This window comes from Balaenoptera ricei, chromosome 3 (genome assembly GCF_028023285.1).
Source record: "Balaenoptera ricei isolate mBalRic1 chromosome 3, mBalRic1.hap2, whole genome shotgun sequence".
Lineage (NCBI taxonomy): Eukaryota > Metazoa > Chordata > Mammalia > Artiodactyla > Balaenopteridae > Balaenoptera > Balaenoptera ricei.
In genome coordinates this window covers 124841614-124868443 of record NC_082641.1, presented here as the reverse complement: position 1 = coordinate 124868443, position 26830 = coordinate 124841614, and the positions used below count along the sequence as shown (strand labels likewise).

The window sequence follows — 26830 nt, the reverse complement described above, 5'->3', positions numbered from 1 at the left end:
ACCTGGGGATTTGTTACACTGCAGGCTCTGATTCCTAGGTCTGGGATGGAACCCTTGCATTTCTGACAAGCCCCTGGGTGACGCCTGTGCTGCTTGTCTGCAGACCACACAGAACAGTAAGGCCCCAGAACATCAACTATTTGTCTGAATAAAGTAACGTGAGCACCCTCGGGTATTTCCTCCTTTCCCACTGCATTCCCAGCATTAAAAGGCCTGTGGTTCCCCTCGCTCCTTCCACAGGGGGCTGGAATTTGAAAAGAGACGAGGCATGAAGAGATTACAGGGGTCTGAGCTGCCAGTCCTGCCTCGGAGCACGCCTGACTGATGAGGCTCACCTCTTTTCATCCTTTCCCCTCTCTGCCTCCAGGTATCTAAACTCGAGAGAGAGAAGACTCAAGAAGCCAAGAGGATCCGTGAGCTGGAGCAGCGCAAGCACACGGTCCTGGTGACGGAACTCAAAACCAAGCTCCACGAGGAGAAGATGAAGGAGCTGCAGGCCGTGCGGGAGAATCTCATCAAGCAGCACGAGCAGGAAATGGCCCGGACAGTGAAGGTGCGGGACGGGGAGATCCAGAGGCTCAAGTCGGCGCTGTGTGCGCTCCGGGACGGCAGCAGCGACAAAGTAAGGACAGCGCTCACCATCGAGGCCCGCGAGGAGGCCCGGAAACTGTTTGATGCAGAGCGCCTTAAGCTCTTACAGGAAATTGCGGACCTGAAAACGGCCAAGAAGCAGGTGGATGAGGCGCTAAGCAATATGATCCAAGCGGATAAAATCAAGGCTGGGGACCTCAGGAGTGAGCATCAGTCCCACCAAGAAGCCATCTCCAAGATCAAGTGGGAGTCGGAGCGGGATATTCGGAGACTGGTTAGTAACCCAGGGCAGAACCATTCTCTTTCCAGGCTTCAGAGCGCTGTGGGGTTTGCTTTTTCAGGTGTTTTTCATGAGCGGATTATAAACAGTGCCCTCCTTCTGTCTAGTGCTATGGCCAAGATACAAGATAGGTCAATAGATTAGATAAGTAGATGCGCCCAGGCCAAAGTTGGCATTGTAAAAGGTAAAAGATTTTGGAGTCACCTTTCTCATGAAAACTGGTTTCTTCCAGCCCCACACGTATGGAGAGTATGGGTTTAATGACTCCTGTTTTCTTGGATGTCCATGGAAATATTCTGAATTATGAACTCTTCCAAAATCAGCATGTTTTGTAGGCTTGCCATTTATAAAATGTTTTGGGGTTTTTACAGGGGAAAGGGAAGTTTCTTTGGCTTTCAAGGGCTCTGAAAATGGCAGCCACTGGGAGCTTCCTCTGGGATTCACCTGTCTTCTCTCCAGGAGCCGTGTCTGAAAGCAAGAAATAGAGCTATAAAACCGCTAGTCATTTTACAAATGGATCTTCTTTCCCAGAATAAACAGGGGCCATTCAAAATAGGGGCCATTATAATTCTTAAATTGGATGTCATTCCTAAATAGCTTATTTGCTATTACAAATTTCCAAGACTTACTTCAACCCCTACTGAGTTGAGTCTTTCTTTTTAATATGTATGACCAAAAGCCACGTCAGTCTCTCACTATGCTTAGAAGTAAAACAAATAGAATTATTGTGTGAAAGCCATAATGTTTCAGATTGGCCTTGTCTTAGAAGTATTTATATGCATCTATATTCAGAATGTTTAGCATTAGTTATATCTTGGTTATATATTAACTATCACCTGTTCGAGTGTACTTTATGCTTCTCTAAAAATATTTTCTTAGGAAAAACTACACTTTCCTTCTTGTGTGTGCCAGGTCTAAGCATTTATATTCTAAGAATTCCAATTATGTTCCTTAGACGATATCTCTAGGATTTCAATTTTATGTAAAAAATGGTTATCGTAGAACATTTTAGAAAACTAAACATGTGATTTTCTTTGTACTGCAATACAGTGTGACTGTAAAATGTTGCCTTTGCTACACTTTCCAAATTCTTTATCTGCAATTCATACTATCGCATTAGTTGACAATAAAGACCAAACACAGTGCAGAAATATTGGTCTCTGCACTGCCTTTGGTTTTTAAGACAACAATTGCTGATGAAGAAAGAATCAAGACTGTGAACTCTGGAGTCAGCAGGTAGGTAAATGAAAAGGAAGCTTTACATTAAATATTTTTGCTTGTCTATGGTTTTAATGTAAAATCTACAAATATATCTACCTGTTGGTCTGTAATTTTTTTCATGATTTCCTTTCACCAGCACATTGCAGAAGCAGACATGAAACCCCTCTTAATAACAATGTAAAATCTAATCTGTCTGACGATTTGTTCAAAAATTGGGTGCAAACAGAAAAACAGGGGAAACTTTTTCATTAATACAGATGCACTTGTCTTCCATTTTTTCCTTCTAATCCTGTTCTTACTGCAACACCCAGTTTTATTTTTGGAACTGAAAAGGAGAGAAATGGGAGCTATTCTGTGTAGAAAATTTTCCCAGGGAATTCTGGTATGTACCCCCTCCCCATCTAAGAACTCGAAATTTGGAAGATTTTCAGAATTCTGAAACCAGAGTCCATATTTATAACCAGCATGCAGTAGAGACTCCTTGACACTAGGTACTGGATATTCTACAGAAAACCACTTTGGGAAAATGCTGGAAGGATAACCTTGGCATAAGTATAGCATAGTGCCAAATAGAATGGGCTCTAGGGTCATAAGACTGTATTTTAAATCAGGCTTCATCATTTATTAGTCATATGACCATGACCAAGTTCTTAACCCTTTGGATCCTCAGTCGTCCCCTGTGAAATGGTGATAACAGAACCTATATGATAGGATTGTTATAAAATTAGACAAGGTATGTAAGGCTCTGAATGCCTTGAATGTAGAAAAAGATCAATAAATTTCAGTTATAATGATGAGGCTGATTATATGGGTGTAGTGGGGTGATTTCCCAGCCAGTTCAGTTATGTAGGGTGCATAAGAACCAGCTAGGAGCATACAGATCTGGAGCTATGATAAACTGGAAATAAACCATAGATGACAGATCTAACAAAGGAACGTGCAACTTAGATGAGAGTAACACTGGACTCAAGTCTCCTGCAAGGAGATAAAATAAAGACAATGCTTTTACTCCCAAATTAACAAGACAGTGTTTGATTACTTGCCAAGTTATCAGATGATGTCACAGCACTATGGCCTCCCAAAAATGATCTAAAATTTTATCCTGTGACTTGGAGGCAGTAGCTCACAGAGAGTTACATGTGCGAAGATGTGATTGTATAACACAGTTTCTGTCCCAAATATATATAAATATGTGTTTTGGTCTTAGGAACACAGCAAAGAAAGATTTATACCAAGTGATTTGTTATATATAAGGAGACATTTTTATAAAGAGGAGAACAGTATAGTATTGTTTGTATTAAATGTGTCTATTCTATTTCCATTTTTAAGATTCTCATGGAATATAATGAAATGAGAAGAAAGGTTTTACCTAATGGCTATGCTTTCTTCAGAGATTGTTTATAGATATTAACTTCACTAGCCCTCACCCAGGGATGGCAAAAAGTTTTCAGTCCAGTGGACCTCTGATCAACTGGTATCAAATGCTTTTGGCCTTTAGTTGAGAAGTATTTCTGAGGCCATGCCCAAGCTTAACAAAAATGAGTGTTGGATTCTATGACATACATCACAGCAAGATTCTTTTTGACCCAGCTCCCAGAGAAATGGAAATAAGAACACAAATAAACAAATGGGACCTAATGAAACTTAAAAGCTTTTGCACAGCAAAGGAAACCATAAACAAGACCAAAAGACAACCATCAGAATGGGAGAAAATATTTGCAAATGAAGCAACTGACAAAGGATTAATCTCCAAGATTTACAAGCAGCTCATGCAGCTCAATAACAAAAAAACGAACAACCCAATCCAAAAATGGGCAGAAGACCTAAATAGACATTTCTCCAAAGAAGATATACAGATGGCCAACAGACACATGAAAGAATGCTCAACATCATTAATCATTAGAGAAATGCAAATCAAAACTACAATGAGATATCATCTCACACCGGTCAGAATGGCCATCATCAAAAAATCTAGAAACAATAAATGCTGGAGAGGGTGTGGAGGAAAGGGAACTCTCTTGCACTGTTGGTGGGAATGTAAATTGATACAGCCACTATGGAGAACAGTATGGAGGTTCTTTAAAAAACTACAAATAGAACTACCATACGATCCAGCAATCCCACTACTGGGCATATACCCTGAGAAAACCATAGGTCAAAAAGACTCTTGTACCAAAATGTTCATTGCAGCTCTATTTACAATAGCCAGGACATGGAAGCAACCTAAATGTCCATCGACAGATGAATGGATAAAGAAGATGTGGCACATATATACAATGGAATATTACTCAGCCATAAAAAGAAATGAAATGGAGGTATTTGTAATGAGGTGGATGGAGTTAGAGTCTGTCATACAGAGTGAAGTAAGTCAGAAAGAGAAAAACAAATACAGTATGCTAACACATATATACGGAATCTAAGGGGAAAAAAAGCCATGAAGAACCTCGTGGCAAGACGGGAATAAAGACACAGACCTACTAGAGAATGGACTTGAGGATATGGGGAAGGGGTGGGGTGAGATGTGACAGGGTGAGAGAGTGTCATGGACATATATACACTACCAAATGTAAAATAGGTAGCTAGTGGGAAGCAGCCACATAGCACAGGGAGATCAGCTCGGTGCTTTGTGACCACCTAGAGGGGTGGGATGGGGAGGGTGGGAGGGAGGGAGATGCAAGAGGGAAGAGATATGGGAACATATTGTATATGTATAACTGATTCACTTTGTTATAAAGCAGAAGCTAACACACCATTGTAAGGCAATTATACTTCAATAAAGATGTTTAAAAAAAAAAAAAAAAATGAGTGTTGGGATCAATAAATATATCCCACAGATATAGGTGGGAAAATAGTGACTAATATTACCAGGTAATTTCTATTCCGGTTCTTGTCCCAACCATGATTTTCTGACTGTAATAGTAAAATGGTTGCTAAGAACTGGCTGCTCTGAAAAATGGGTAGGAATGGAAAGAGCCATACAACATGAACCATGGAAGGACAAATTCACCACTTGAATGCAAACATATTGGCCTTAGGAAATGATGAGCCTACTGGAAATACTGTAGCTTCTTCAGTTACAAATGAGCCGTTCATAGTTGTTACTGCTATTTAAACTGAACTCAAAAGTCATTCCCCCAAACAGCAGGTAACATCACACATTGTCCTGGGAAACATTGTGGTAGAATATTTAGCATCTGTCTTTATTAACACTAATGAACTGTTTTAAAGTTAACTTTTGCTTTCCATATCCAACCAAACCAGACTGTTTCAAACAATATATTGAATCACAGCATCTACATAGGATATACTAGAGAGAAAAAATTACCCTCCTTGACACCTAATTAGTCTAGGATGGCCGTTCATTACATATTCTTGCCTTGTCTGATTCCTGAATTCAGTATATTTGTCATATTCATGATTTTTTTCCCTATATCAATCAGCAGAAAAAAAGTTAAGCTCATGCCACTGTAAAAATGCATTTCTTTGCAGCATTGTTAAATAAAATGTCACGGGTGTCATTTAATTCAGATGGATGAAATCAAAGCCAAGGACAGGATCATCTTTTCCCTGGAAAAGGAACTGGAGACCCAAACAGGCTATGTACAGAAACTCCAGCTGCAGAAGGAGGCTTTGGATGAACAGCTCTTTCTGGTCAAGGAGGCTGAATGTAACATGAGCAGTCCAAAACGAGAAATTCCGGGAAGGGCAGGAGATGGCTCTGAACACTGCAGCAGTCCTGTAAGTCTATTCAAGTTGAAGTTAAAAACTCAGGAGTCATCTTTTATTTAGCGCCTAAGTTTTACTTTTCACTTAAGCTCTTTTCCTGTTTACTACAGAGCAATCAATTCCATCTCCTACTATAAAACAAGCAAGTATCTTGGGAGCAGGGTTTTCTAAACTCATAGACAACAAAGTGGTCTGTACTGCATTAGCTGATCACAAGAGAATTACATATCTTTTAAAATCCTTTATAGAATTTTTCTAGCCGTGATACCTGTCCAAACATCAGCATATTATATGAATCATAAATTAGATGAAAATACTTTGCCTCTTGGCAAGACTGGTCATTTTCCCTTGTATGAACAATTGAGTTGAAAATTGGTAAAAATGGTTATCATGTACAGGGGTCAAAATGTATAACTGTGTAAAAGACTAAACCATTTATAATCATCATCTGAAAGCTTCAAGTCTGATTGAGTTTGACACTTATTTTCCTGGATTTTCATCATTTTATATGAGAAATTATTTTCAGAAGTTTAGTGATAGAAATCAGCTTGTATATAGTTTACTTTCATATTTTATACCTTTTGAATTATTTAGTGCTAAAAAAGATGACAATGTATTTTTTAGGAACAGAGGTAGGTTCCAAAGTAGTACTTAGAACTGACTAATAAATAATTTATGAATATATGTGTGTGTGTGTACATATATATATATATCTCCCAGTAGGTGGTGGAAAGAATACTGAACTAGGATTCAGCAGATGAAAGTTTTAGTTCTGTCACTGACACTTACCTGCAGTGTAGTAAAACTGTCAAGAGAATGGGCTCTAGAGTCATACCCTTTAGTTTAAATCCTGGATCTGCCATTTGCTGTGTGACCTTAGGCAGATCCTTTGACTGCTCAGAGCTTCCTCATCTGTAAAATAGAGGCAATAGTGGTACTCCATAGAGCTGGTCTAAGGTTTAGAAGAAAAGATATGTAAAATATAGAGCATAGTGTCTCGCACACAGCATCCAATACATATTAGTATAGACCTTGAACAACTTAACGACCTCCCTGAATCTTACCGGTTCTGCTGAATCCTCTAGGATATTGTGAATCAAGGAATAGAGCGTGTGTGAAACTGCTTTGTCAACAGTACAGCACTATCAAAATGTAAGATGATAATGGAATTGCAACTGTATAGGTCCTATGGACTCTAGAGCACAGAATTAATCTATGACTGCTGTGTGTAAAGTGATTCCATGACTATTATGCCAGTGGGGAAGCCAGCTGATCTGGGCAGAATCTACCAGTGAAGTCTGTCCTATAATCTACTGTCTTCTATACATGAAGGTAACGCGCCAGCCTTCTGAGTCTGACCTTTTTCTCCGGGGTATGCAGGAATTTGCAAATCCCATCCTTATATCCTGCTCTATCCTCTCTTTGGCTAAGAGTAATAGCAGGACATCTGTCTAGGCTGTGGGAAGCAATGTGCAGCCGTGACACAAGGGATGAACCTCATGTAACCATGAACCTCATGTAATCACAGCGTGACCTTGGTCTCACAGCTCACAGATCTCATAAACTGATCCAACCATCTACCACTTCCGTTGCCAGGAGCCAGGGCTCCAGGGAGTATCTGCCACATGGAATTCATTTACAATTTCAAGCAGGCTTGATCTTAAACCCAAGCAGTGAATATTGGGGATTGGAATAGGGTAAATAGTTACTCTTCTCTGAATAAGAGAACATTTTACTCTCAACTCATGAGCCAAATGAAAGGAACCAAGCCTATTACTTTTATGAGCAGTATTCTAAAATTTTGTGAAAAGTATTATTGAAGAAATAATACTTTTAATTTTAATTTTCATGTGTAGGATTTGCGAAGAAATCAAAAGAGAATAGCTGAGTTGAACGCCACTATAAGAAAATTAGAAGACAGGAATACCTTGCTTGGAGATGAACGAAATGAATTGGTGAGTTCTAAGCAAAATTTTTTTATTTTATTATTTTTTAAACATTTTGTTATAGTAGTATATACGATGTTATAGAAGTATAGCACAATAAAGAAAAGTGCACAAATAATAAGGTATGGCTCAGTAAATATGCCCAATGTGAAACACCCATATAACCACTACCCAGGTGAATAAGTGGATGATTACCAGCATCTCAGAACTTCCCCTTTGTGTGACCTCTTTCAATCACCATCCTTCTAAAGTTAACCACTATACTGAATTCTCTCACTATAGAGGTCTATTGCCATTTTTTAAATGTGTTGTAGGGAATTCCCTGGCAGTCCAGCGGTTAGGACTCGGCACTTTGACTGCTGGGGCCCAGGTTCAATCTCTGGTTGGGGAACTAAGATTCCCGCAAGCCGTGCAGCCCAACCAACAACAACAACAAAATATGTTGTAAATGGAATCATATGATAATTACTCCTTTGTGTCTGGCTTTTTTGCTCAGCATTGCATTGGTGAGAGTCATCCACTGTGTTGCATGTAAAATTCATTCATTTTCACTTTCTATCATATTCAATTATACATGATATAATTATATATTTATTGTAAAAGTATAAACAATATATGATATAATATGTATATACAATTATATGATAAATATATATATATTCATCTATTGTTAATGGACATTAATGTTGTTTCATACCAATTTATAGCTGTTAGTGGTGCTGCTACATGTCCTGGTGAGAAAACGTGTTCATATCTGGGGGAATATACTAAGGAACAGAATTACTGGATCATAGAGTATGCATGCAGTCAGCTTCAGCAGTTGCTACCAGTTTTCCACAGTTGTCTTAACAACTACATTCCCCCCAACAATGTATGAGAGTTGTAGTTTCTCCATGTCTTTGTCAACATGCAAAGATAATTGGTCATTTTAGTCATTTTGGTGGGTGTGAGGTATATTCTTATTGTAGGATTTTCATTTTTATTTTCCTTCTTACTAATGAGGTGGAGTAACTTTCAAATATCTATTGGCCTTTTGGGTATCCTGTGTGATTTGCCCTTTGTCTTTTGCCCATTTCCTTTTGTGTGTTCATTTTCTTATTAGTATTAGGGACTTTTTACATCATTTTTGGATGTTTGTGTTTAAAATATCATGCTCTGTGCCTTACATTTTACATTCTTTTTGGTGGCTCTTGGTATAATGAAGTTATTTTCAGCCTCTAAACACAAGGGACACATTCTCTTATGTCTTCCCAGTTAAAACGCGTGCGGGAAGCTGAAAAACAATGTAAACCTCTTCTGGAAAGGAACAAGTGCCTCGCCAAGAGAAATGATGAACTGGTGGTGTCTTTGCAGCGCATGGAAGAGAAGCTAAAAGCCGTTACCAAGGAAAATTCAGAAATGGTGTGTACCACAGACTCTGCAAAACTGCAGCTTCCTTCTTTTTATTACTCTATTAACCTGACTTCCTGGTATTTCCCAGTTTATTTTTAAAATACAATGCTATTTGTGAAAGCTTAGATTTTTCCCTTATGTAAGCAAGGAACACATAAGGAAGAAATTAAGAGAAGGTTGCTGGCTCTGAATTTTGGGGGGTTTCTAAATTTTGCCGAACGATGGGAGCACTTCCAGGAATCTGTACACTCTCCAAAAGCTCCAAAATAGAGAAGCAGAGTTTCAACCTAGCTCCTCAGCCACAGAAACCTCCTTCCAGGATAAACAAGGTCCTACTGTATAGCACAGGGAACTATATTCAATATCCTGTGATATTCCAGAATGGAAAAGAATATGAAAAAGAATATATATATATATATATATATATATATATATATATATATATATATATATATAAAACTGAGTCACTTTGCTGTACAGCAGAAATTGACACAACGTTGTAAATCAACTAAACGTCACTAAAACTTTTTAAAAAATTAATAAAATTTAAAAAAAAGAAACCTCCTTCCAAGAATTTCACTAATGTGCACTTTGTGGAACCGTACAGTGGGTACCCCACATCTCCTAAGATCTTGCATAGTAACTGAGAATAGATGCCATCATTTGCATTATATATAGAGGTGACGTGCTACCGTACTCCTTCACAGACTTCCCTTCCAGTTGTAGAGATCTTCAGACATTCCCAATGATTTCCACCTATTATAGCAGACAAAATGTACTTGAGGGTGTTAGTTGGTGTGTGTGTGTATTGAAGCTGGGCGATTTTCACATTTAGCTGTAGCCTCATAAAGTTGCTACAGATATTTTATGTTAACCACTAAAGTTTGGGATTTTCAAAGTCTCCGCCTACACTTTCTTTTTTTTTCAACCCAGAGAGAAAAAATTACATCTCATCCACCCTTGAAGAAATTAAAATCTCTGAATGACCTCGATCAAGCTAATGAAGAACAAGAGACAGAGTTTCTAAAACTTCAGGTCATTGAGCAACAGAACATTATTGATGAGCTCACAAGGGTAGGTCTTGATTAATCTATAAACTCTAAGCTGTTTCCAAGGACAAGTAGCCAAGAAATCAGCATACACTAGAAGCATTTAATAATTTTGGTAACACAAATAATAGCTGCAAAGCACATTAAAATAATTCCCAAATGCATTATAATGTGAGTAGGTGGATTGTGTGATGTCTCTTATAATTGCTTTCCAGTATCAAGATTCTGAGGCTCAGAGATTAAATATTTTGCCTACAATAACAGGACCATAGGTCTCTTGTTTCCCAACACCTGATTCAGTGTCTGGCACATAGTGGTAGTTTAATAAATATTTGTCAAATGAACAACAGTATCATAATGACATAACAGCTGAAATTCCAGTCCAGATCTTCTGACTGTGACTTCAGTACCTGCTGAAGCAGGTAAAGCAGTTGTTACTCCCATCTGCATCGGGCTGAGGCCTGTGTTACCTACAGCTTTGGGCTGAGACCTGTATATGTGTTTGGGTTTTCCTCTTTGCCTCTGTCTTTATTCTGTGAATGACGTCTGTGATCACTCTTCACTTCAGGACCAAGCCAAGGCTCACAGAGGTGAACTAGTGATGGAGGAGTTTCAGGCAGTAGTCTCCAGAGTAGGGTGAGCAAGATAATTTACTGCCATTGAGGGAAGAAAAGATTATAAATTCTGCTTTATAATTATTTATGGTTCACCCTTTTAAAATTTTCCATGTTGAGTGTATGTTATAATGCATATGCTACGTTTGGAGGGTCATCTAAGTATAAATTTTAGAAGTTTTGGATATATTAAGGTTGCATGATCAAATTACTTTACTTATAAAGGTGAAAAATCAACAAAGTTAACACCACTGGCTTAACCAGATTATGTTAAACATGCGCTTCAAAGCTCTATGCCCCTCACTTCACTTCCACATCCTTAATAACTCATAAATCTCACAGATTCACTAGTCCAGGAATTTGCTGGCTTTGAGTATCCTGAGTTTAAGCTAAAAGTTTCTTACAGAATTTTGAGATTTTGAGGCATGTCTACCAGACTTTCAAGGAGACATAAGTATCACTTATTCCATCCACTTTTTAAAAAAATATTTATTTATTTATTTATTTATTTGGCTGCGTCGGGTCTTAGTTGCGGCACACGGGATTGTCATTGCAGCGTGTAGACTTCTCTCTAGTTGTGGTGCACGGGCTCCAGAGCACGCAAGCTCAGTAGTTGTGGCTCGTGGGCTCTGTAGTTGTGGCACGCAGGATTGCCCTGCAGCATGTGGGATCTTAGCTCCCAGACCATGGATCGAACCCGTGTCCCCTGCATTGTAAGGCGGATTCTTAACCATTGGACCACTAGGGAAATCCCTCCATCCACTTTTGAATTTGTACAGTAAGTATATGGAGTATTTAGCAGGTGAACACCTAAGTCCCAGGATATCTCATTTCACAAAAAGAATGAATTAAGAAATCGATCGTTATTTCTAGATATTCTTTGAATTTCCCAGAACTAACAAGGACCACCCTCTCCTCCAAAAAAAGAAAACACTAGATGATTCCAACCAAGCAGATACCCTCTTCCCATTTTCAGAGGCTACAGGTGAGAACAAGGATCCAAGCATAGTCAAAAGATAGCTTTCTGTGCTTTTCAAGTGATTAAGTGAACAGAATGTTTTATTCTTTAAAATAAAATAATATTTTTTTCAACACCTAAATTTAAAATAATTTGGGATCTGAGAAAATTGAAGAATTGTGCTTTGGGAGAACATGAATGACTATTTTGTTCTTGATTTCAAGTGTAAAACACTTGAAATCTGATTAGCAACACAGTGTACACAGTGTACTTCCTGACTGTGAGGCTGTCAGATCCACATAATCAGGAAAAGTTGTAGAATATTCTTCCTTTGAAAATACTTAAGTATCAAACCCAAAGTTGCCAAAATTTATAAAACATAATCTTATTTTAAATAGAAATATGTAATGCCTCAGGGGAAAAACAACTCTGTCTTTGGGGGAAAAAAAAAAAACCCTACGGGGAAATATGTACCAACTCAAGATCTGAAAAGTCGTTAATCTATTTTCCAGGACCGGGAAAAGCTCATTCGTAGGAGAAAGCATAGAAGAAGTTCCAAGCCAATTAAGGTAATGAGGAAACTAGGTTATCAGGCTTTTGCCACACACAGAGCCAGAGAAGTGAGGCTTGCCAAGGAATCTTCCTGCAAAGATGCGATAAATCAGATGTTCCTGAATTGCAGCAAACCCTGGGGTTTATCTGCCAGAAGAAAACCTCTTCTCTTGACAGTTCTCAGAAGTCCAAAAATGATTGCGTTGTGGATCTTAACCTGAAAGGGTTTGCTTTAATATGAGTTCCTCTTAGTGAAGAAGCCACTAGGTTTGACACAGAAAGGGTTATCTGACAAGCTGGAGAGTCACACTCCAAGAACATGCAAGAGATACTTATGATTTGATATCTCCCCTGAATAATATTAGCATCCGATACCCATCCTATAACTGATTAATATATTTTCATTATTCACTTGGGCAATATTATTGATAATGATACTCTCAATCCACGAATATCTGTATAGCCTCTTACAATCCACAAAGTTTTGTTATTTAATTTGTCAATGTGTTTGATTTTTGCTTTTAACAGTTGCATCATTTGATTTGGATGTAGAATTAGATGATATGAGTTGATAATCCCCTTCCCATAGATGCCTGGACTTTCAGAATTCCTTGATTATATTTTAAATACTGGACAGAGAAAATGACATAAAATCATCATGGTATAAAATGTAACATAAAAGAGGATACAGTGTTTTTATGAAGGGAGCCAAATATTAATGAATCTTCCTCCGAAATATCAGAAGTGAAATAACATAGGACAAACATTTATTGGAATTATTGTGTTCATGCCTAATATGTTTATTTCATCAAAGAAGCATTAAAGGATCCATGTCTTCTCTGTTCATTTGCATGTTTGCCAGTTGACAGTGCTTTAATAATATGTTGACTTTCCCCACTGTTAGTTTTGTTGGTAAATATGTACTGTCCCTCCATTAGAGGCCTGTTTTGGACCCATTTATTGGCTACGATGAGGACTCCATGGATTCAGAAACATCATCCATGGCCTCATTTAGAACAGACCGAACGCCAGCTACTCCTGACGATGACTTGGATGAAGTAAGCTTTTTCACTTCTCTCATCTTTTGTGATATTGTCACCACATCTTTCGTTGAAGGGGGAGAAAAAACATTTCACTTTTTATCTGCTTTATGAACAGTGCATAATCTCATAATAGTGACCAATATTGAGACTGTGCTTGACTTTGTTACCTCTTAGAAATAGCTTCACCTATGTTATGTAGCCCTTGTAGAAACTTCTCTGAAGTTCAGCTCTGTAACTTGAAGACTTATTTCAAAATAAAATTATTCTCCCAGATTCTTCATCCAGAGAAGGCGTGAACCAAAGGAGAAGCTTAGAGGAACGGCTTTTAAATAAGTCTAAGACAGTGTTTAGCAAAGTTTCTTTGTCGGCCACCTTCATCTGAACTATCTAGGGGGTTCGATTACCATGAAAGTTCCTGGACCACACAACTCCTGACTCAGGATCTTGAGGGTGGAACCCCCAAATCTGCATTTTTCACAGAACTCCTTGGTGATTGTATTATGCTCTGAAGTTTGGGACCTAATGCTGTAAAACTATGTTTTTATAATTTATCTGGGGAAGAAGTTGTTAGATATGAATGTATTGAAAGGAACTGAAACTAAAACTCTGATTATCATCTCCTCAAATTTGGATCCAAAATCTGGGTGTACGTTTTTCTCATTTGGATCCAAAATTGTCTGTAATCCAAGCCCAAATGGGTAATAATCAGAAATGTATAAATAAGCAAATGCTTCTCTTATTAATGAATACTTAAATATTTCTGAAATGCGCATCTAGAAAGTGTCATAATATTTGTGCCCATACACATACTTTAAAATTAAGAATAAAATCACATAGAATCCAATATCATACAAACCTTCATTTCTCTTTAAAAAATGGACAAATGCTAATATTTCACATTGAACACAGGACCTGAACATAACATAATTATTTTTTGACATTTTTTTTTAACCTCAAGAGTCTAGCAGCTGAAGAATCTGAGCTACGATTCCGACAATTAACAAAAGAGTACCAGGCTCTCCAAAGAGCCTATGCCCTCTTGCAGGAGCAGACTGGAGGCATCATTGATGCTGAAAGAGAAGCCAAGGTTAGTGTACATCTGGGAGAGTTCCCTGAATAGGCTTGCGACAGTCACAGCATAAAAGTATTGCAGACATAAAAGTACCAATAGGGTAGCTTTCTCTGTACCCTTCTCTCCACTGCAGTTTTGAACTGCTTTATCTTTTATGTCAACAAACCTTGGATCTAGAGACATTAGAACCAGCTTAGATCGATGCTTTTGTTCCTTTAAAGATACTTGAGTACATAGTCTTATTTTTGCTATTTGAAAACTTGTATTTTCAAAGCTAAACAATGTTGAATTTTGATAATCCATGTTTTTTAGTTTCTTGCTTTTTAAAAAAAAAAATTTTTATCTTTCAAAAGCAATGGTTAGCCAGTTCTTTTTCTTAGTTAATAAGTGCACAGTATTACATTGACAGCTTGCTGAGAATTGTCACTAACAGTATTTCACTTAACCCTTGTGCCAGCCCCCTAAGGTGGGTATTATATAAAAGAGGAATTTGAGGCTCAGAGAGGTTAATTGAATTGCCCAAGATCACACAGCTAATAAATGCAAAACTGGGATTCCAAGTCATATCATACTGGGTCAGTTGTTTTTTCCATTATGTTGCAACTGCCTCTCATAAGTCTGTTTTTTAAAAAAAACCACATACAGTACTAATACTTGACATTTATTGAGTCGTTGCTGTGCTTCAAGCATTGTACTGAGTACTTTATATGCATTATCTCGTGTAATCCTAAAACAACTCTATGAGTTAGATGCTATTATTAACTCCCTTTTACAGGAGAGGAAATAGTAGCTTAGTAGAAGTTAAATGTAGCTTAGTTAGGTTAAAACCAGGGTATGTAGCTTAGATGAAAGCTAGGATATGAACCTCATCCTTCTGAGTTCAGTCATAACCACCATGCCATAACTGCCTCGTAGGTTAGTTTACCTGGGGCAAGAAAGAGTGTGACCATCCAGTGATTTTATCCTACTTCCTAATTAGAAGGTCTACAATGTACTGAGGAGTGTTGTAGGAACTACTGTTAGTTGGTTAGTGGGAAAGGATAGATATTATAGCTATATTTTTAAATGGTAGCATACATACATACATGCACATACACATACATAAGAGAGTAAACATTAAAGAAAACCCACCGTGATTTGGAATAGACAGGTAAGCAATCATTAGGAAGGGATGTGTGTGTGTGTGCTTTCATGTCTGTGCCCTAATACTGTAAGAGTTGTGGATTCCTTTATCAGTATTTACTACCCATTCTTACCAGCATAGGATTGGTCAACTGAAATAATAGCATATGCCTGGTTTTTTGGAGAGGTGACGACATAGAACCCAGTTTTCTTTCTCTAGTCTCACTCTCCCATCAAAATACAGGTTTAGCATTGTTTATGGCCATTAAAGTAAGACAACTTACTATTCTGAGCAAAATAGTCTAAAACAAATCAAGATGTTGGGAAAAGAGTAGTAGAGTAAATTCAAAGAAAGTAGAAATGCAAAAATAGTATAGATGAAAAAGTATCAGTGAAAACAGAAGACCTAATCATTTCAAGACAAGGAAGAAAAATAGGTTATACTCAACACCCATTCAAAGTTAAAATAATTCTTTTTTTTTTTTTTTTTTTAATTTATTTTCGGCTGCGTTGGGTCTTCGTTGTGGTTCATGGGCTTCTCATTGTGGTGGCTTCTAGTTGCAGAGCACGGGCTCCAGGCACACGGGCTTCAGTAGTTGCAGCACACAGGCTTAGTTGCTCCGAGGCATGTGGGATCTTCCCAGACCAGGGATCAAACTCGTGTCGCCTGCATTGGCAGGTGGATTCTTAACCACTGTGCCAACAAAGTTAAATTAATTCTTGGCAAACAAAGCTTGGAATTTTTTAACCTGATAAAGGTAAATATAACCTTTAACAGTCCAAAGAAATATTCTCCTCACGGTGAATAATAAGAAAAGAATACTTACCATCGCTGATTTTGTTCAACTTTGTTGAACCTATCCAGATCATAAGACAAGGAAAAAAATACGTGTATGACCAGAAAACAAAAAAAGCTATTTTTCACAAAAAGTAGGATCATATTAAGAGAGAATACAAGTGAATCTAAAAAATTACTAGACCAAATGAAATAAGGTTGTTCCATACAAATCAGTGTCCCAAACTGCTGATGTGCACACATGTGCACACACACACACACACACACAAAACACATGATAGATACATATATACATACATACATACATAGATTTGTATTTAGATTTAAATATAGGGCACAAAGTTGGCTTTGAAAGAACGGAAGGATTTTTGGGGAGGCAAAATGGGAGAAGGCTTTCCAGAAGGGGAAGTCGTTCAAATAAAGAGAGAAGCGGAGAGGTACAAGGCATATTTAGGAAACAAGGAGATCACCAGCAGGTAAGGGATGGACCCTGTGTTGATAGTGGTGGGAAAAGATTGGAAACATAAGAGAAGTTCTCGAATCCCAAGCTAAACAGTTTGAATTTTAACCTGATGGTAAAGGGAGCCACTGAAAGTTGTACACAGAGAATTTAGGTTGTAAAAATAGATTGAAAAGATTCTTTGGTGATAGAATATTCTTTTTTTTTTTTTTTTTTCCCTCGCTTGTTGAGTTCTAATCAAGGAACATGAGGGGAAGAAAAATGTTGTGTTGCCATTTCACTTACCGAGTTCTGGAATTTTGATTTCACTAGGCTCAAGAGCAACTCCAGGCAGAGGTGCTAAGGTATAAAGCCAAAATTGAAGATCTGGAAGCGACTCTGGCTCAGAAAGGGCAGGTAGGCATTTGGTGGCTCCCACTTCCGCAGATGCAGACAATTCAGTCTGACCCTCCTCTAGATCACGCTGTGCATGGGCCCATCCAGGACACGGCTTGGCTCTCCACAGTGACCTTTCTCAAACTGTGTCAGAATGTTCAACTCTCTGTTTCTGTCCCTGGTGTTTTGTTGGCCAGAGTGTGAACCCAGCTACAACAGTGAATGAGGCTGGGCAAGAGAGAGAATGCCAGAGGAAGAGGAGCCCTGTACACATAGCCTAGAGCGGTCATGAGCTGCTAAGACCAAGACCCACCCCCTCAAGCTGCATTCTTTGCCTCTATGCTACATTTATGGTTCTGCATTTTAATGTTTTCCATCCATATGTATCTAGCCTGTGTGCATTCTGACCCTTTTCACTTTTTGCCTGTGTGGTCACTTCTGAGTCCCCAGAAGGCTGGTCCTGGATTATTCAGACTTAAAAAGATAGGGATAGTGAGTGACAATAAAAAGGGGGTTAAATTTTCCTGGCAACTTTGGCCCCAGTGTCTTGGAATAAGGAGCAGGCCGGGGTGGGTGTCATTTACCAGTCGTTGGCAGGCAAACAATCCGGGTGGAGAGGAGACAGCTCTGGCAAAGTGGTTTGACGACACATGCTCTTTCATGCCACTCTGAAATGCTGACTGCGCGATATTCTTTGTCAAACAGGATTCACACTGGGTAGAAGATAAACAACTTTTCATTAAGAGAAACCAGGAGCTTTTAGAAAAGGTATGTGGGGCGCAACACCCTAGTGGGGCAGAGGAGAGAATGATGAGAGATCCAGGAGCAGCAGGGGGTCCTCTCAGGAGTGGCACAGGGGCTAGGGGACGGGGAGGCTTTTCTGATGCTGTGCTCCCCTCTGCTGAGTGCCCAACTGTATCTCTGTCACTGCCATCACCATCAGTTGAGTGGCACGTGGTGTGCATGGCTCTGCGCTGGGCGTTGTGCCGACTTGAAAGGACGTGATCCCTGAAACCTATTGATTTGTTACCCATATATATATACTGTACGTATATATATACACACCCACACATGCACACATCCTATGTGGTTGTCCATCTACAAGAGCACCCTGTGAATAGGACTTGTTATTTTGTGCAAGGACATGCTGCAACCCAGCATAGACTGTGTTCTTACTGTTAATTTTTTGCTAATGTTGGCTGCTTGTTTGTTTAATTTTTATGAAAGAACATTTCAAAAGATGCATCCAGAGCACAAAAGAGCATTTCCAGGAGGTTGGAACAAATCAAGATGCAAAGGCATGGTTTTGGCCCAGTAGATAGAATTAATTTGGGTTAGCTGAACATAGACTTTTGATTAAGGGCAGTGAAATACAACAGAGATCATTTTAAGTTCAAACGTGGCTTTTCCTTTGGTATTTCCCTTTCATGATGTGAAACGATTACAAAATAATCTCATATTATTCTTGACAGAAAGAGAATTTGAAAGCCCATTTGAAAAAGGGAAATAATTCTGTAGGGTGACGTAGAGTTATATAGAAATTATTTTAGGATTGTTTCTACCAATATTCACTAGCCTTGACAAGTAATAAAAGTTAACCGCAACACCCTGGTAAGCATGAAAAGGTAAAGAAGATGCTTGTCCTCCCCTCCCTCTGGTCCTGTCTCACTTTCTACATGATGAGAGAGACAGAGCTGATGTATAGAAGGGGGGTGGGTATTCCAGGATCGAGGACTGGTACTCTGAGAAAGGTTACAGGTCCCTATAAAGAAACTTTATGGACATTAGCCCTGGTCTATGAATTGTAGCCACCTGTGAACCACTAATATGATGGCTAGTGCTAACCACCAGATCCAGGAATCTCCCCAAATATCCCATCTCTGATGTCAATCCAAGATTCTAGGAAATAGTCAACTTCTGAAAACTTTCAAAAGTTTACTAGACCACAAAAATCTAGTGGAAAAAACTTGAGTTGGCTACATAAATTAATGTTACATAGTATCTCACTTTCCCCCATCTTTATTTTTCTATAATTTTTCTATATCAGGAGGCCATGAGAAAAAGAAGATTTTAGTAGTCTCCGAGATGCCCAGTAATAAGTGTTATTACACTTATTTATCATCTAAAAAAATAACTCCCATTATGTTTTCTTTCTGATTTTCTTTGGTCTGGATTTCTTTGGGCTAAAAGGGGAATTTTTTGAGCTCAGGCTTCTAAGAGTAAAAGAAAACCAAAGTGACAATAAAGCTAAACATTCTACTTCAAGTGTTTATCCTTGAGAAAGTAAGATTCAACCTACATTAAAAAGCCCCTGATTTTTTTTTTCTAAATTCAAGATTTTAAATAGCTACTGTACAGAAGGCCCACCCACACAGCTAATATCGAAGGCAGCCCCAAACCTATTGCAGATCATGAAAATGTTCTGATCCCTTGTGGACACGGGCACTGTGTACAGGGCAAGGCAGGTTTGTACACAACTAACTTAATTCCATGCTTCATCAGGTTACGCTAGATGTCCTACAGGAAAGCCCTATGGGAAAACAGAAGGGAGAGTTGTCACTTTGGATTGAGGAGCCAGGGGAAGGCTCTTATGTTAGGAGACGTCAAGGAAGTATAGGATTTCCTCATGTAGAAAAGGGAATTGGGGAGCCCTTTTCAGGCAGAGGTGAGCACAGACAGAGCTCCTGGAGTAACCAGAACATAGGGTAGATCTGGGTTTCTAGATTCAAGTGTGTGTGATCACATGTGAGTGTGTGTGTGTGTGTGTGTGTGTGTGTGTAGCCATGACAGTGATAACACCTAAATCTGGTGAGCAGATTATTAAGGTTTTTGAATTCCATTGAGGACTTCGGCTTTATTTTGCAGGTAACTGGAATTCAACAAATGTTTGTGTAGGATCAGAGCTGTTTTAAAAAAATATTTCTTCAACAACTTGTAACTCCAGAAATAAGAGGTGTCAGTCTCCATTATTTGCACCATTAAATCTAGTTCTTGGACACTGTCCCAGACAATAAGGGACAGATTCACTATTCATAGCGTCCCTAGACTTTATCTCAATGAATGGAGGCATCCTCCAGTATTTTCCTCTATGACCGGAAATACTCAACCAAAGGATAACTAGAGGGAAAACTAAAGATTTATTTTATTCACATCTACTTGGGACTTTTTTCATGTTCTAGACAATTTATTCACTGTGTAAATGAATGCTGTCCATGCTTGCTTTGCAAAGTTGTAGATGCTTTTCGCAATGTCCACCTAACTTGAGGATTTACTTTATCAGATAGAAAAACAAGAGGCAGAAAATCACCGGCTCCAACAGGAACTGCAGGATGCCAGAGACCAGAATGAGCTGCTGGAGTTTCGAAATCTAGAGCTAGAAGTAAGGAAATGATGATAATGATAATAAAAATATTAACATGCACTGAACCCATTCTTTGTGTGAGGTGCTAACTTAAGCATTTCAGATACATACTCTCATTGGACCTCACAGCCACAACCAAGATTTGATAGATGAGGCAACTGAGGTTAAATAACTTGCCCAAGTCCTGTGACTAGTACGTGGTGAAGCACTGATGCAACTCAAAATTGTCTGCTCAGATACTATACTTTACAACACTGTTGCCTTTATGAACAAGGCTAATGAATAATTTTTAAATAATTTGAATAATATATTTCAAACTTTATCAATATTTCATTGCTTTTAAATAATCATTTCCATCCTTCATTGAATTCTGACTCCAGAAAATATTACTTCAAGAATTATAGTTTAAAATGTACTATATACAAAAATATTTTATTTGTAGACCCTTGAATTTGTAAGTAAACTTTTTATTCTGTAATGCATTCTGCAAAAGGCTAAGAAGCAAGGTAATTTGTTTTAGGAAATACTTTGGTTAACTTGACCAAGTTTCAGAGTCTTTGTTTTTAAGTAAAACATATCAATCAAATCAAATGTTGACTGTATCATGCAGAATCTGGCTTAGGGTCTGGTTGAATGTGTGCTGATATGTAAAGGATAAGAAAATTTCCCATTTGATTTCTTTGTTATTTTGCCAGCAATTTCTTCTTGAGGTTATTTTACATTAGGTTTGGATAAAGTTAGCAGTTGGTATGCTTCAGTGAAGAAGAGTTAAGTCATCTTTGGTAGCCCACAAATCTTACTAATAAAGCTTGAGTGGATTGAATATGCAAAAGACCATGTGCTGCCATAAAACTTCATGGTCAGAAGAACATTCTTTGTGATACCTGAAAGCTGTAAATATTCATGTAGTTTAAAATGGAACTCCCCTTCCCACATTCCCTTGATCAAAAAATTTGCAAAACTGTATGACACCATGTTAAATTCTTCTCCCACATCTCTTAGTTGACTTATCAGTTCTTTTCCATTAAATTCAAGCATGAAGATCTTGAGTTCGATTTTTTTTTTTGCCAAATGGCATATTGATAAGCTGCTGAAATAGCATAGAGGCCACAGACAACTGGTTTAGTGATTAATCAGTTGTTGCTTTTTTTTTTAATTCCCAAATATTCTTCACTGTATTTCAAGGAAAGAGAGAGACGATCCCCTCCATTTAATCTGCAAATTCACCCATTCTCAGATGGTGTGAGTGCTCTACAGATCTACTGTATGAAAGAAGGTGTCAAGGTAGGCAGATGTTTCCTTGTGTATGTTGTAGACAGTAGAAAAACTGGGAATTGGAAAAGGGGAGGTTGTTTGTGACTGTTTTGTCTTTTGGTCACTGGATGTCATTTTGATACAAACTATGTAGGAACTGATAATAGTCACATCTATGGGAAAATCGACAGAACGTATACAAAATAAATGTGTGACAGATGTATGAATGGTAACAGCAAAAAAAAACAAAAACAAAAAAATAGGAAGCCATGATTATTTAGAACAGAGTAACATAAAGAGTGATACAGAATCAAAATATTAAGATAATTACCCTTGATTATCTGGAGGAAATATTAAATAAATTCAATATTTTAAGAAACATATTTCAAGGATGCCAGGAAAAAAGGTATTTGTTGAGTCCCTTTGTTGTGCTGTTCTAATTGCTATGGAATTCATCATCTTGGAATTTCAGTGTTAGAGGAAACCTTGAAATCATCTTGCCCACCATCTCTTTTGATGTGGGTGTTTTAGGGAGGATTTCACTTTTGGAAGGCCTTGGGGATTATAACATGTTGCTCACTTAGACAAAATATAATTTTGTCTTTAGTGATATTGGAATACATTTTAAATATTAAGGTCGAGTGGAGGTGGCTCCATCTCCTGGAAAATATATTGTCCCTCAATGTAACAGAATCACATAGTGACTGACTATTCCAGAGGTAAGGCTAGGAAGCCTCCCGCTCTTCCTGGTCTCTCCTTACCTTCTGCATGGCCCTTCCTGCTCCCACTCTGAGCTGCCAAATATACCTGCTTTAGTTGCCTTCTCTCTACCTCTGAGATTGAGCTAGACTTTTGTATTTCTGGCAGTAGGGATCTGCTATACTGTTATCTGAACCTGAGTAAGAGGAGAAAGTGGTACTTTCTAATGGGGAAATTAGGTCGAAAATTGTGCTTCTTTGACTTCTGTCTTAAATCACTCTCATGTTGTTTAAACTTCTGGCCTTCCTGGGCTGCGTGAAAATTTGTAAACCAAAGCAATTTTTTGATTCAACTCTAATTCAATGAGAAGCACTTTACTCTGTCTTTTCCTTAGATGTTTTGTTTTTAGATAAATCACAAACAATCTAATCAGTGCATGTAGTTTATATACAAGGGAACTCTTTTAAATGGAGTTCAGCTGCTTCAAATTGACTCAGGGACTATAATAAAAATCAGCTGTTTTCCATAGGATGGAATTAATGCTAAACACCTAAAAAATAGAACTGCTCTGTAGTTTTCTATGTGGCAGTCAAAATCTCAACCAGGTCAGAATTCCATTAATTAGAATGAAATTGGTTGGTTATTTAAATTTCTTTCCTGTTACTTTTCTTAATGCTTGAAATCTACCACAGTTGAAACAATTTTCAACAATCATAAGAAAAAAAGTTACTGAGCAAATCCCGAGTCCTTAGTACATCCTAGACGCTTTCATGTACAATCTCTTTATCCTCAAATCAGCCTATGAAGGAAGTATTTATTTTGCAGTTGGCGAAACTGAAAATGCACTGTTAAGTAGTTTTCCCAGGTTCACACAGCTTATAGAAAGCAAAGTGGAAATGTAAAAACAGCTGTGCCTGATTGAAAACAAACCCAGGAAGAGCAGGTCTCAAAATGTCCTAACTCAAGGTTCAGGCAGGCACTGATAGAATGGTAAGCCACGACTTGAATGAATCTCCTTGATTTTGCAGGATGTGAACATCCCTGATCTCATAAAGCAGCTTGATATCTTGGGTGATAACGGGGTAAGTAATGAATTGATTAAGTGCAGTAAAGATATGAATTTGCCTAAAGAGAAGCAAAAAATACTTGCCAATGCATCACGTGTAAAATAGTAGCCAGTGAAGGGAACTATACTCAGTATTTTGTAATAACCTATAAGGGAAAAGAATCTGAAAATGTAATTATACACATATATATATGTGTGTAACTAAATCACTGTGCTGTACACCTGAAACTAACACAACATTGTAAATCAACTATACTTCAATTAAATAAATAGAAAAAAACAAAAAAATAATAGCAAGTGAGACAGCAGGTTCACTTAAGCACGCGGCTTCTGGAAAAGTATCAACAAATCTATCAAACCACTCAGCTAAGGGATTGTAAGGATCTCTGGAAGGTAGTGGCAGAAGTGGGAACTGGTAAGGTGCTTTTCATGCGCAGGTTTCAGGTTTGAATGCCAAGGGAGTCTGCGGTGATTAAAGCTAATTACCTTCTGACTGTTGCTGGGAGGCATATGGGGGTGAAATTAATCAGTCATGCAGTTGCAAATGCTGCTAAATAGTAGGGTTGGTGGCAGCCCCATAAAAATGCACTAGGAAGCTATAATCCCTTTTCTTTCTAAAAACACCTTCCAGACAGGGTCAAGGCATATTAATTCAGTGGGAGGACCATTCACTGAAGATACTAGATGAATGATGTAGGTAGGTTGAAGTAGTCACACTATTTTTTTCCCTTGAAAAATTACCAAAGGAGAGAACAAAATCAATTAAATCACATCAAACTGCTCTGAAGAGATTACTCTTTATTTCATTTTTTTAATATCTTTATTGGAGTATAATTGCTTTACAACGTTGTGTTAGTTTCTGCTGTATAACAGAGTGAATCAGCTACACGTATACATATATCCCCACATCTCCTCCCTCTTGCGTCTCCCTCCCACCCTCCCTATCCCACCCCTCTAGGTGGTCACAAAGCACCGAGCTGATCTCCCTATGCTGTGTGGCTGCTTCCCACCATCTTTATTTCATTTTGGTTTCTGCTTTTCTTATGACTATTAATGCAGTATGCTTACAGTGAAACATAAAATCAAGTCAGCACTAGAGATATAAAAACACCACATTTAAGGTTCTTTTTACAGGTTTTGAATGAACTCTTTGTTAAGAATTATTACTAAATAGAATAGGCCGTTTGTGAATGTTCCATGCATGCGTATGTGGCAGGCAAGTTAGGCAGTATCTTCTGATAGTGTAAATGTCAAAATGTGTTTTCAGCTTATTTTCTTTCTCCCCACCTCTCCAACCCCCGCCACAGAATTTAAGAAATGAAGAGCAAGTGGCTATAATTCAGGCCAGCACTGTGCTGTCCCTGGCAGAAAAGGTAATAAATCATACTAACATTCAAATCATCTCAGTGTCTGGCTTAACACTTGGGGTTGAAGGACAACCTCTTTGCACATGATTTTGCATTATTGAATACCTAATAAATATTTTATTCTTCAGGGTGATATAACCCAGGTAGAATGAGAACACACAAAAGAAGAGTCTACACACTGATTTAGGGTGGGTGGATAATTCTTGCTTTGAAGTCTCTTAAAAATATAATTCTGTAAAAATGCAAAACCTGGATTACATTACTTAAGCCATCCTTACCAAGCTAGGAAACCAATAAAGAAGGGTTTTGTTAAGTGGTAAATTGGAGCATGGCTCTTTCTGTGGGCTTTTCCTTGGGTGTGTACATACCAGTTATTCCAACTGATTCTGTAACTTGGTGGTGGCTTCCTGCACCTTCATTTAGAAAGCCCAACCTGGGGACTGTCAGAAGAGCAACACTGAGCGTTCTCTCACCCCCTTGTGGCTAAACCTGGTAAATGCAAGAGAGGGAAAAAAGGAATGAGCCAAGTGAAGAAACCTGGTAACTGGCCGTATTCACGGCACCTTGAGAATCGGCACATAGTTGACAGTCATGTGTACATGGCTGGATAAAGTAAGAACTTATGTACTATAAGTTCCTTGAGATGCTTTCTTAATTTCTAAATGCATAAAAAAGCATGTTGTAAATTAAATGAAACCATGAGCAAGCATTCACCTTGTTCCGGTCTGAAATGAGGGAATTCTACTGGTCAAATGACCCAGTTAAGTTACTCAAACAAAACAATGACATTTAAAAAAAATGGCAGAGGGAGAGGGAAGAATTGCTATAAAATAAAAAGTTACTTAAGAAATATTGAAATGGTCCTTTTTTGCATCCTGATTCAAGCAAACCAAGTGTGAAACAAAGGACATTTTGCTGACAACTGGGGATATTTTAATATGGACCAGGTATCAGAGGACAAAAGGAATTAATGTTAATTTTGCAAAGTGTGGAAATGGGCTTGTGGTTATGTTTTTTTTTTAAAGACCTTAAGTGTTAGGGACACATACTGAAGTATTTCATGTGAAATATCTGGGATTTGCTCTTTTAAAAACTTCCTCCCTTCACAATTTAATAACAGACCTTATCACTTTCCCTTTCCTCTTGCCATCAAATTAATAGCACCACATTGTCCCTAACATAGGTCTAGAATCCAGAATTTGGCAAGAGGGCCCCTTGGGAGCTGGCCCTTACCTATTTCTCCAGCACCCCACTTCCTTCCTTGGTCACCAACCAAGGTCCAGCCATGCACAAATCCTTTTGGGGCTCCAGTCTCCTCTCTCCTCTCTCCTCTCTTCTCTCTCCGGCGCTCTTTCTCTCTCTCTCTCTGTCTCTGTCTCTGTCTCTATCTACCTCTACATATTTTCATCTCTTGGTCCTTTACACTGTTCCTTTTGTCTAGATTTTCTTTTCTTCCCTTTCTACCCTTGTCTGGCTAAATCTTAATCATTAGACCCTCCCATAATGGGGAAGCCTTCCTATTCACCCAAGCCCAGTTAGGTCTTCTCACTCTGTGTTCCCACAGTGACCTGTGCTTCTGCTACCATGGCTTTTAGCAACTGTAATACAACCACGCTTTTTTTTTTTTTCTGTAGTTTACTAGACTCTACACTCCATGAGGGCAACTCTGGAATCTGTTTTTCACTCTTTGTTTTCCTAGTTTTTCACACCAGAGCATCTCATCCAGTTGGAGTCATGAAAGGCTGTGATTCTTTATTGCAAGCTTTCCCTCAAGCTTCCTACTAAAAGCAGAAAGTACCGTATAGCACGTAGGAGCTGTTCTAGTAAAGCTTTGACGTATTAGTTCGTGCGTCCACTTACCTCCTTTGCAAAACAGGTGTGAGGGG

The 26830-nt window shown here is 38.3% G+C and overlaps 1 protein-coding gene across 3 annotated transcripts in view; it reads left to right on the top strand.

Moving 5' to 3' along the window:
* JAKMIP2 (janus kinase and microtubule interacting protein 2) overlaps positions 1 to 26830 on the top strand; it is a 63280-nt gene that overhangs the window by 10958 nt on the left and 25492 nt on the right. For 2 of the 3 annotated variants that reach the window (XM_059919541.1, XM_059919540.1), the window contains exons 2-15: positions 368 to 865; positions 5621 to 5830; positions 7675 to 7773; positions 9019 to 9165; positions 10090 to 10230; positions 12290 to 12346; positions 13268 to 13387; positions 14331 to 14459; positions 17135 to 17218; positions 17903 to 17965; positions 20478 to 20576; positions 21744 to 21842; positions 23540 to 23593; positions 24885 to 24950. In XM_059919541.1, coding sequence (XP_059775524.1) covers positions 368 to 865; positions 5621 to 5830; positions 7675 to 7773; positions 9019 to 9165; positions 10090 to 10230; positions 12290 to 12346; positions 13268 to 13387; positions 14331 to 14459; positions 17135 to 17218; positions 17903 to 17965; positions 20478 to 20576; positions 21744 to 21842; positions 23540 to 23593; positions 24885 to 24950 — 1866 coding nt within the window. The remainder of the gene's footprint in view (positions 1 to 367; positions 866 to 5620; positions 5831 to 7674; positions 7774 to 9018; positions 9166 to 10089; positions 10231 to 12289; positions 12347 to 13267; positions 13388 to 14330; positions 14460 to 17134; positions 17219 to 17902; positions 17966 to 20477; positions 20577 to 21743; positions 21843 to 23539; positions 23594 to 24884; positions 24951 to 26830) is intronic. The other variant, XM_059919542.1, reaches the window with a different exon arrangement.